Below are 11,464 nucleotides of genomic sequence, written 5' to 3'. Positions count from 1 at the left end.
CACTCCTTTCTGACCAAGTGTTAGGTTGGAATTGTGACTGTGCAATAAAAGAGTTGACTCAACAAGTCTGAGGTGTTCAAATACTGCACATTACACAAAAACATTTGCACATTCTGAAGAAAAGTCTGGATCCTGACAAAGTCCTGGGAGATAACCTCTAAGCCCCTGGACTATCCCACCTGATTAGAGTGTCTTTGTTCACCTGGGACTTTAGGCCACACCAGATAGTTTATGTCACCATTGTGATTTATAGTGGGGCTTTGGACCCTGCAGTATTAGTTTGATCTCTGCATAGGCTGGAGACTGAGTAACTAAGGTCAGCCATGCAGGTGTTCCATGCCTACGTGACTGACCCTCGGTAAAATCCTGGGCACCAAGGCTTAGGTGAGCTTCTCTGGTTGTCACAGATCTTGCTTGGAGAATTAAACACTGGCCATACAACTCTACTGAGAGAGAACAACTGGAAGCTCACACCTACTCTTGTCCTGGACTGTGCCCTATGTGCCTTTGATGATTTAAATCAGAATCCTTTCACTTTAATAAACCATAGCCATGAGTATAAAACCATTTTCTGAGTTCTGTGAGTCCTAGCAAATCAATGAACCTGAGGATGGTCTTCAGGACCCTGCCATACTGGTAAATGCTACATCATATTCTCTTTGCTGCAAAGGGAATGTGAAAATGTGACTATCTGGACTTTGTGGTTTTCACAGTTAGAACTATTATGTAATAGACTATACACAATGTATTAACTTACTAAAAAGTGAAAAAATTTGAAATACATATAGCCCTAAGGGCTTTTCAATAAGTATCTGTAAGACTGTATAAAGAAGTCCTAAAAGTCAGTAAAATAAAGACGCAAGAAAATAGGTAAAAGAGTTACACAGTTACTTTATAAAAGAAATTGAATAGGTCCATTAATATATGAATATGTGTTCCACTACTTATCAGAAATGTAAATTAAAACCACAAGGAAATACCAGTAAAGCACACATCAGATTGGCAAAGAAATTGGAAAGATTATAATACCAAGTGCTGTAGAGTATGTCAGTCTTGCTCTCAAGCATCTGGTGTCATAGGAATAAAAAACATTAAGCTTCAAAATATAAGGATATATGTACAATATTTCATCACAATGTTGTTTGTATGTACCAAAAAATACTTCTGAAAATAAAAAGAATGACCATCAGTGGGGAAATGGTTGAATACAATGTGGTACATCCTTATTATGGAATATTATGCAGCAATGTAAAAGAACGAATCACAGGTAGGCTAGCATTAACCAAGATAAATCAGTTGCACTAAAGTGCATATAATCTTTTTTCTTAATCCCACCACTTTTTTCACCCATTCCCCAACCCCCCTCCCCTCTAAAAGTGCATATAATCTTAATTTTTAAAAAACATGATTTTTTGAACATGGAAGGATATAAAAATGGTTGTTAAAAATGCACATCTGACAGATGAGGGTAGAGGTGAAAGAGAGGAGTGGGAGATAATATGTAAAAGTGCTATTAACATATTTATGGCACATATAACCCTATGCATGTAAGAATATATACAGGATGTGGCATAAGTAGGTTTACAGTTATGAGGAGGCAAAACAGAGTTTATTCTTGTATTATTTATTAATTCTCGTATTAGTTTTCTGTACAAAGAATGTACTCCTGCCCCACTCTGTATGCATAAAACACTAGTTTAAATGATAACATCAAAAACTTAATAGCAGTTATCTCAAGGTGGTGAGATTGAGAGTGATGTTCACTTAATTTCTAAAATATTTAGATACTGCCCAGCCAGCATGACTCAGTGGTTGAGCGTCAACCTATGATCCAGGAGATCGAGATTGGATTCCCTGTCAGGGCACATGCCCGGGTTTCGGGCTTGATCCTCAGGAGGGTGCGTGTAGGAGGCAGCTGATCAATGACTCTCTCATCATTGATGTTTCTATCTCTCTCCCTCTCCCATCCTTTCTCTGAAATCAATAAAAAACATGTTAAAAAAATAAAATATTTAGATACTGTTTGAATTTTAATGATTAATATGCATTATATGTAAATGAGGAAAAGTAAGTGAATCCATCACAGGAAAATAAGTTTGCCTCTCAGGTTTCTTGCTTGAACTACAGGGTGAATGGTGGGGTTCATTCATTCATTAAATATTTTTTGAGCATATAAAATATACCACTCACCATTCTATGTCCTGAGGATACAGCAATGAGTAAAACAAACAAAAATCCATCTCCCCAAAAGGTTTTTATTCTAGTGGGGAGAGAAGGACATGACTAAAGGAGAAACACACAGTGTTGGTGTAGAGAAGGATATATACAAAGGAATCAGTTTGTAACCTGTTCATTTTGAAAACACTACCTGAAATTTATATCATGTTATTAACCAATATTACCCCAATAGATTTATTTAAAAAAAAAAATACCAAGAGATATTCAATTGGAGAAGTGAGGTCGGCAGTTGGGTTATGGATCTAGTAAAGACTAGCCAAGTAAAGACTGGAGATACAGATATGGAAGCCAAAAGCATATAAAATTGTGTTCCTGACCTCCTTTCCTGAGTCTGATCACGTCCCACTGCAGACACTTTACAGAGGAAATGCTGAGGAAAAACAGGCAGCTGACAGGGGACGTTGCTATGCAACAGATGAGGAAAGTCATCCAGCCTGGCTGAACTGATGTTGGCCCTTGGAGACCAAATGCTGTGGCCCTTCCTGGCATTAACTTCCTTTCCTATGCAGACTCCAGAACAAATGTGAAATGTACAAAGATCTGCCTTGGATTTTTGGAAAGTATCAGTTCAGTTTGGGTCACCTCATATCCCTGTATCATTTTCTGCCTTTGCCAGTCTCTCCAGCCATTCTGGAAGTACAGCAGCCTGTGTGTCCTTGTCCTTGGGCAGGACCCTAGTAAAGTGCTCCTTGCACTTCCCATTTTGCAGATTGAGAAACCAGATTCAGATAAGTGAGTTACCTGAGTGGGCTCACACTGGTAGTGACAGACTGGTCTGGCACTTTATCCCAGGAATTGAGACTCATCCCTCAAAGGAATCAGGATAAACATTTACTCTGAATCAGGGCTTGCTGTGGCTGAGACACACAAGTGCCTGATTGTCCTGGCCACTTCAGTGGGCACCAGGGAGGCCTCAGGGGCAGGCAGGGTATTTGTGCCACTCAGGAAAAGGCCTGACAGTGGGAGTAAGGAATGGACCCTAAGGAGCAATAATAGTTTCACCTGTTACCCTCCACACCAGTGCCCTACCTTTTCCACAAGGCGTATCTCAGGTCTATCCCTCCCCTCACTGCCCCTCCTGTCAAGTTGCATACATCTCCACAGCCTTGCCTAGCACCACTTATATCACTATTAAGGAGGTCTTTGTGTGGCGTCTCTAATTGCAACAAGTGCTAGGCTCCTGCTAAACTCATCTACTTTAAGACCCAGGAAAAAGAATGGCCAGAAAGGATACACTACTGGAGGTAGAAAAAGTCTGCTGTAGGATGGACTCACGTTAAGTAGGCAGAGGTGGGGCTGGGGTCCTTTACCTGCGTCTTTTTAAATGCAGATTATGACCTTAGGTCTCACCTTGCTTGTTTGGGGCAGATATTGACAGGCAAGGGAGGTGGGGATGGAGCTGTCGCTGAAACTGAAGAAGAGAGCAGGGTGCCTCAGTTTTCAGGCCAGCACTGAAAGTCAGGAAGACCGGGGCCTACATTTTGCATTTTCTGTTTACTAGTTCATGCATGCAACATGTCTGTAAAATGGGACCTTCACTTCCCAGGACTGCTGTGAGAGGAAAACAAACCCCAGTACAGATCATGCTGTGATGTAGAAGCTGTGCCCTTCACACACAAAATAAATCCGTGCCTGGGGCTGCACATAAGGCAGGAAAGATAATGTTCATGAGTCTGGGAGCTCTTAAGAGGGGATCATATAGAATCACGTGGAGACCACAGAATTTCTCTACCTCTAATAGTGTATCCTCTCTGGACTTTTCCTGTGCCCCAAAGCCTAACACTTGTTGCAGTTAGAGACCCCACACAGAGACCTCCTTAATAGTGATTTTTAAGTGGTCTTAGGCAAGGGGGTGGAGATGGACGTGACCTGACAGGAAAAGGGTAGAAACAAGACGCACTGCGGAAAAGGTAGGGGGCTGGTGTGTGGGGCAAGGGGTGGGACTTAGAGGTACAGAGCATCTGTTTTGGGGAGGGCACATAGAGGTAGGGGAGGGACTGTTGTATACCGTAGACCCGGTTGGTGGTGGCGTGGTGTGTTGGCAAAGGGGCGGGACTGCCTGCCTCTGCACATGCGCATCACGGTGTTCAGAGGAGGCTTTTGTTGGGAAAGCGGGCGGGACTCTTATTTGGTCGGCTAGCTCTTGCGCATGCGCTCAACCTTGTGAGGCGGTGGGTGGTATATTAGGCGAAGAGGCGGGGTCGTCCTATCTGCCGCGCTGGCATTTTCTCCTGGACAAGGAGAGGGTGCGGTTGCTGAGAACCGAGCACTGCAATCCCGATTCTCTGAGTCGTGAAGAAGGGAAGCAACGAGGGGGTTGGGGTTGGGGCCTGAGGCCAGGTGAGAATTAGCCCCCAGACAGGGCATTTGCCCCCTGGTGCGGGCCCCCATTTTCATCCCGATCCTTTTACCCTGGATTCTGATCCCCCTTCCACTCCCCAAACCCTGATTCACACCCCTCACCTGATCCTCCCTTATTCAGAACCCCTGTTCTCTCTCTGAACCCTTCCCATCGTTCAAAATCTCCAGATTTCTGGTCCTCAATTTCTACTGTTAACACGATTCCTTCTCATTGGAAATCTCCATTCAGTTTCCGAAATGCGGCTCCTAAACCCAATCCCTGTAGATTCAGACTTCTTATCTGCTTTCCGAACCCCGATTTGAAGCTTCTCCCCTTCAGTAGCTTCTCGGGATTCAGAACCTCCATCTGGAAACCCATTCACTTTTCCCACATCGACCCGGCCCGTTCCCCTCACATTCAACATCTCATCCGTCCCCACGATCAAATCCCAAACACCCCACCCCCAAATTTGGTTCTTCGTATTTGCCCTAGGTAGTATAACGTCCGGCTCCCCCCCCCCCCCCCCCCAGGCTCTGCTCTTGCCAGAGGGACAGGAGCCATGGCTCAGAAAATGGACTGTGGTGCGGGCCTCCTCAGCTTCCAGGTGAGATATCTACACCCTCTCCTCTCCCCATTTCCCCAGCCGACAGTTACCCCTGGGCTCCTTTGGACTCCCAAACGTCTGGTCCTATTTGCCCTCTTGGTACCTAGACTCCGTCATCTTTCAAATTCTCAGGGTTTATTGAGGGGGGAGGGGCGTCCCTTTTCAGACATCAGTCCCTGCTTAGAGAAAGGGGAGACCCTGTTAGTAGTCAGGGCAATGTGCCCAGAGAATGCGGGTTGGATAAGGAACCATTTTTTCCCATAGTCCTGACGTTTGTACAGCAGTCTGCCGCTCCCTCCCCCAGCCACCCACCTCCACCCTCCCATTCTCCTGCATTCCCCACTCCCTGCGACCTCCTCCCCCATCATTCTCCTCAACTCCTCCCGAGGGCACCACCGCCCAGGTCTAGAGCTCTTAAAGCACACCACACTGCTCTGCTCTGACGTCACTGATTGATAGCACCTCTGTTCCATCTCAACCCCTCTTCCCACCCCATCTCTCTTTAGCCCTTACCCACTCAGCCCCTATCAGAGGTTTGTTACCACTATGCCTCCCTCCCCAGCAGTCTAGGTCTCTAACTCAGCCCTCCTTATTTTGCATCAGCTGCCTGCCAGCACTTCCCCTGCTCTGCTCCCTCTACCCCTCCTCACTCTTTGGAGGCCCAGAGATTTTAATCCCACCTTCCCTCCCTGTATTTTCAGGCTGAGGCCTCAGTAGAAGACAGCACCTTGCTTATGCAGACCCTGATGGAGGCCATCCAGATCTCAGAGGCTCCACCTACCAACCAAGCCTGCGGGCAGAATTCTAGTCCCCAGAGTTCACAGCCCCCAACAGACAGCGAGAAGGCTGATAATCAGGTTTCAGCAGCTGCAGCTAGGCCTAAAACAGCCTTTAAGGCCCAGAATGCCACAACAAAAAGCCCAAATGCTGCTTACGATTTCTCTCAGGCTCTTAATGCCAAGGAGACACCACCTAAGGCAGCCCTTGTGACCCAGAATGTCACCCCTAATAGCCCAAATGCTGCCTATGATTTTTCCCAGGCAGCAACCAATGAGTTAACTGCCAACAAGTCTAAAATGGCCTTTAAGGCCCAGAATGCCACTTACAGTTTCTCTCAGCCTCTCAATGCCAGTGAGATGTCAAACACTCAGTCTAAGACAGCCTTCAAGGCTTGGAATGATACCACTAAGGCCCTAACAGCTGATACCCATACCCAGAATGTTAACCAAACCAAGATGGCCACTTCCCAGGCTGACATAGAGACCGACCCAGGTATCTCTGAATCTGATGGTGCAGCTGCACAGACATCAGCAGATGGTTCCCAGGCTCAAAATCTGGAATCCAGGACTATAATTCGGGGCAAGAGGACTCGCAAGGTGAGATCCCTGCTAGCTCCATTTTTCTTTGGGTTCTCCCTTCTTTTCTGAGGTTATTATTTGTTCTAAAAATGAAATAAATGTATAGATATAGAGATTTTTATATCTATATCTGCCTGTATTCAGCTATATTATGGGGGATGCATCGTAAGGTGAATGTGGTAATTCCTGCCCTCTAACTGTCCACAGACTGATGGGGAGATGAAATATATACAACCTATATGTAATTCAATTTACAGTTTGATAGAAGCCACCATGTGTTAGGCCTTGAGCTAGGCACATTCACACAGGTTATCTCACTCATTAAATCTTCAAAGTACCTCATACCAGTTAGGGATCATAGTCTCAGTTTTACAGAGAAAGAAACTCAGTTTTACAGAGAAAGAAACTAAGTCCCAGGGAGGTGAAGTGACTTGAGTGATTTGTCCAGGGTGGTACAAGCAAAGCCAGTGGTGGACATAGGAAGAGGAGCAGCTTCAGGCCCCACCCTTGGGTTGATCCTGGCCTGGTTCAGAGATGAAACTCCTGCCTGAAAGACAGTGAAAGACAAGCCCAGGACTCAGGGTGACCATTGGCTAGTGAGTCAGGCTGTCACTACAGGTGAGGGTTTTAGGGAACCTTCCTAGAATAGATAGGGTGAGGAAAAAGAAACAACTGGTGACCTTGGACCTTCTTTCTCTCTGATAATACAGATTAATAACTTGAATGTGGAAGAGAACAGCAGTGGGGATCAGAGGCGGGCCCCACTTCCTGCAGGGACCTGGAGGTCTGCACCAGTTCCAGTTACCACTCAAAACCCACCTGGCGCACCCCCCAATGTGCTCTGGCAGACTCCATTGGCTTGGCAGAACCCACCAGGCTGGCAAAACCAGCCAGCCAGGCAGACTCCACCAGCACGTCAGAGCCCTCCAGCTAGGCAGACCCCACCAGCCTGGCAAAACCCAGTTGCTTGGCAGAACCCGGTGATCTGGCCGAACCCAGTGATCTGGCAGAACCCAGTGATCTGGCCAAATCCCATTGTCTGGCCTGGTCCAGTTGTCTGGCCAAACCCATTGGCCTGGCAGAATCCACCTGGATGGCAGAGCCCACCTGGATGGCAGAATCCACCTGGATGGCAGGGTCCTCCAGATTGGCAAGGCCCTCCTGACTGGCCGCTACCACCTGACTGGCCACTGCCACCTGATTGGCCACTTCCCACAGACTGGCAGCTCCCACCTGACTGGATCCCCACTGATTGGCCAGTTCCACCTGACTGGCAGAACTTACGACCCTCACCAAACCTGCGTCCCTCTCCCAACCCGCGTGCCTCACAGAACATGGGTGCCTCACAGCCCCGAGATGTGGCCCTTCTTCAGGAAAGAGTAAGCACTATAACTCGCCAGTTACATCTCCCCTCTCTTGCCCTTTTCTTTGTCATATTTCCATCTATAACTCAACCAAGATTTCTGTAAGTATAACTGAAAAAAATTTCCCTTTCCCCTCCCAGGCAAATAAGTTGGTCAAGTACTTGATGCTTAAAGATTACACAAAGGTGCCCATCAAGCGCTCAGGTAGGCATCCATTGCCTTCTCCTGGGGCTCTGCCCTTCTCCTAACCCCATGCTCTGTGGACATTCCTTTGCTTATATATAAGTCCCCTCCCTTTCAGTCCCCTCTTTCCATGGCTGATTCTTTTTCATCCTTGAGGGTTCTGTGTTCTCTTCAGCAGAGCTGGCAAAGGGGCTGCAGTTCGGTGGTCCCTGCTCAGCCCAGGTGATCCTTCCTCTCTCCTACAGAAATGCTGAGGGATATCATCCGTGAATACACTGATGTTTATCCAGAAATCATTGAACGTGCATGCTTTGTCCTGGAAAAGGTGAGAAGGCAGCTCCTAAGGGACAGGAATAATGGGGAACGTCTTGATTTCAAAGATTCATGGGTCGGATTCCTAATGGGAGTTTAGGGCAAGTCTCACAGGAAGGTGAACAACTGAGATGAGTAGCTTATGCTAGATTCTGTAATTTCATAGTCTGTTTTCCTTTCTCTGTAGAAATTTGGGATTCAACTGAAGGAAATTGACAAGGAAGAACACCTGTATATTCTCATCAGTACCCCTGAGTCCCTGGCTGGCATACTGGGAACGTAAGATGGGAAAGGAGGTGGAACATTGCCTTTCAGTGGTGCTTTTATTTCTGGGAGTAGGTCAGGGTCCCAGATTCAGGGTCACATAACAGCTCATGGGCAGAACTGGAGGATAATTATCCCCTAGCTGAGGAATACTGGAGAAGCTAGATGCTGCCTGGAGTGTCTTGTGCAAATGGCTGCTGAAAGCATTATCTTTTTGTACTCTTTTAGGACCAAAGACACACCCAAACTGGGTCTCCTCTTAGTGATTTTGGGCGTCATCTTCATGAATGGCAACCGTGCCAGTGAAGGTGAGTGACTGGACCTGCAGCTGGGGGTTGGCTACAGCCTTATTTCCATGCTCATTTTCCGTCCCTTGTCTCCCCTTGCCTCCCATTGCAGCTGTCCTCTGGGAGGCACTACGCAAGATGGGACTGCGCCCTGGGTATGACTGGGCTCTCATCTCTTGCCTGTCCCAGGATTGCATCAGCCTTATGTTCTAGGGGGTTTGGGGCGGTATAGAGCCCAAGAATGTGATCTGGGTGGATGGGGAACTAGTACTGAACTCTCTGCCTCTTTTCTCATCTCTGACTTCTGTGCTGCAAAGCTCTTTTCATTTTGGGGGGCAATTTCATAGTCTCTGATTATGGGTTCCTCTTTTTTATTATCAGGGTGAGACATCCCCTCCTTGGAGATCTGAGAAAACTTCTCACTTATGAGTTTGTAAAGCAAAAGTAAGTGGTGCCTAAGGGGCTTTGTCTGGTCCTCATGAGTTTTGTATGCTGGTCAGCCTCAGAAAGTTCTTCCCGTGCTCATTTCTTACACTAACTATACCTATACTATATATATATATATATACACACACACACACACACACACACACACACACACACACACACACACACACACATATATATAAAATACACACACACACATATATATATATGTAAACACATATGCACCCAGAAGTATTTATTAAGTATACTCCTTGTGGTTGAATTTTTCTATAGTATAGTTATCTTGTAAGTGATGTCCCCACAGCAGACATCAGCAAGGTTGGGCCTGGTTGATGCTTTCGCACTGCAGTGTAATCATTGCAGTGGTCCTATCTGTGGCTCCCTGACAAGATTACAAGAACCTGGTGCTAGAGCTATGACAGAGGGGATGAGATTAAGTGTTGTCCTTTCTATGACCCTAGAAAAGCCTCCCCTGCAGCCCTAGATGACTGCTCAGTGTAGAAGAACTGACACAGGAATTTGAAAGTCTGAGTATTTTAGGGTAAATACTTTGATTGTGGTTAGGAGTGAGTCTTGGAGGAGTTGCTACTTGAAATCTGGGCTTCAAAGTCTAGGATTATTATGCATTAATGGACTACCATTCTACATTGATAGAAACAAAGACCTTTTTGCTCTTTCTAAGGTACCTGGACTATAGACGAGTGCCCAACAGCAACCCTCCTGAGTATGAGTTCCTCTGGGGCCTCCGTTCCTACCATGAGACTAGCAAAATGAAAGTGCTGAGATTCATTGCAGAGGTAATAGAGGAACTGCTCCAAACTTGATAGGTCATGGGGTGAGGTGTGATTGGCTAGGAATGAATGATCCAGAGCAGGAATGAGATCTTAAGTATTGAGCATGGTAGGTATGTGCTGATGGCATTTGTAAATTAAGCAAATTAGCACAAACTAGGGCCCTAAATCTATAGTAAGTATTCCATAAATATTAACTAATACTATTATGGGTTTTGTTTTCTTTTCTATTTCTCATCTCAGGTTCAGAAGAGAGACCCTCGCGACTGGACTGCACAATTCATGGAGGCCGCAGATGAGGCCTTGGATGCGCTGGATGCTGCTGCAGCTGAGGCCGAGGCTCGGGCTGAGGCGAGAACCCGCATGGGGATTGGAGATGAGGCCGTATCTGGGCCCTGGAGCTGGGATGACATTGAGTTTGAGCTGCTGACCTGGGATGAAGAAGGAGATTTTGGAGATCCTTGGTCCAGGATCCCCTTTACCTTCTGGGCAAGATACCACCAGAATGCTCGCTCCAGATTTCCTCAGACCTTCACTGGCCCCATTATTGGCCCTGGTGGTACAGCCAGTGCCAACTTTGCTGCCAACTTTGGTGCCATTGGTTTCTTCTGGGTTGAGTGAGATGTTGGGTAGGTATATCACTTTGGATTGGGCAGCTGGGGTCTTTGGGAGATGTAGGGTTTATGGGAATGTATTTATGTGCACAAGCTGGGTGTCATAGTAAACCCATGGTGGGGAAGTGAGAGGAGTATGGGGAAGCACTGTTTGGTATTTATATTCCTTACTATTTGATATATATATCATTGATTTTTAATTTTTTTCTTTCTTATGTTCACAGATATTGCTAATCAGTTGAAATAGTCTTTTCCCTGAGTGAGGCTGAAGCCTCACATTCCTTCTAAACACAGTTATCTAGAGAGCCACGTCCTGTTGACTGAAAGTGGCATGCAAGATAAATTTATTTGCTGTTCCTTGTCTATTGCTTTTTTCCCCCTTGTGTGGTGTCGAGTTTTGGTATCAGAAATAAACGTTGAAACTGCAAAATGAATTAGATGTGCTTCTTTTTTCCCCTATGTTTGAGAGAGATCAACATGTTTATATGGGAGAGACAGGACCTCAGTTCTAGCTTGAGGGAGGGGCACAGCTTTCAACAGGTGGAAATGTAGGTAGATTGGCTGATTGATTGGGAAACGAAGGATTGATGAACTTGAGTGTTAATGAGGTCCAAGAACTAGTATGGTATACTTAATAAATATCACTTAAGTGATTCATATG

At 46.0% G+C, this 11,464-nt stretch overlaps 1 protein-coding gene across 1 annotated transcript; it reads left to right on the top strand.

Annotated features, from left to right (window-relative positions):
- Positions 1–4,444: 4,444 nt before the first annotated feature.
- MAGED1 (MAGE family member D1) lies at positions 4,445–11,233 on the top strand. The gene is made up of 13 exons (XM_087829335.1): positions 4,445–4,578; positions 5,110–5,183; positions 5,885–6,559; positions 7,252–7,920; positions 8,046–8,109; positions 8,334–8,413; positions 8,588–8,679; positions 8,893–8,972; positions 9,064–9,106; positions 9,333–9,395; positions 10,081–10,195; positions 10,433–10,818; positions 11,028–11,233. Exons 2-12 carry the CDS (start codon positions 5,139–5,141, stop codon positions 10,808–10,810), a joined length of 2,304 nt encoding a protein of 767 aa, XP_087685461.1. The 5' UTR covers positions 4,445–4,578; positions 5,110–5,138; the 3' UTR covers positions 10,811–10,818; positions 11,028–11,233.
- Positions 11,234–11,464: the final 231 nt, after the last annotated feature.

The sequence above is a fragment of the Miniopterus natalensis genome, chromosome X (assembly GCF_054644295.1).
Source record: "Miniopterus natalensis isolate mMinNat1 chromosome X, mMinNat1.hap1, whole genome shotgun sequence".
Lineage (NCBI taxonomy): Eukaryota > Metazoa > Chordata > Mammalia > Chiroptera > Miniopteridae > Miniopterus > Miniopterus natalensis.
Note: the sequence above shows the minus strand (reverse complement) of the source record. Positions and strands in the feature narration are given on the sequence as shown.

Coding starts and splice junctions, on each gene's coding strand:
- MAGED1 (XM_087829335.1), top strand. CDS start 5,139: ATGGCTCAGAAAATGGACTGTGGTGCGGGCCTCCTCAGCTTCCAG. Junction 8,414..8,587: donor CATGCTTTGTCCTGGAAAAG/GTGAGAAGGCAG, acceptor CTTTCTCTGTAG/AAATTTGGGATTCAACTGAA. Junction 10,196..10,432: donor TGCTGAGATTCATTGCAGAG/GTAATAGAGGAA, acceptor TTCTCATCTCAG/GTTCAGAAGAGAGACCCTCG.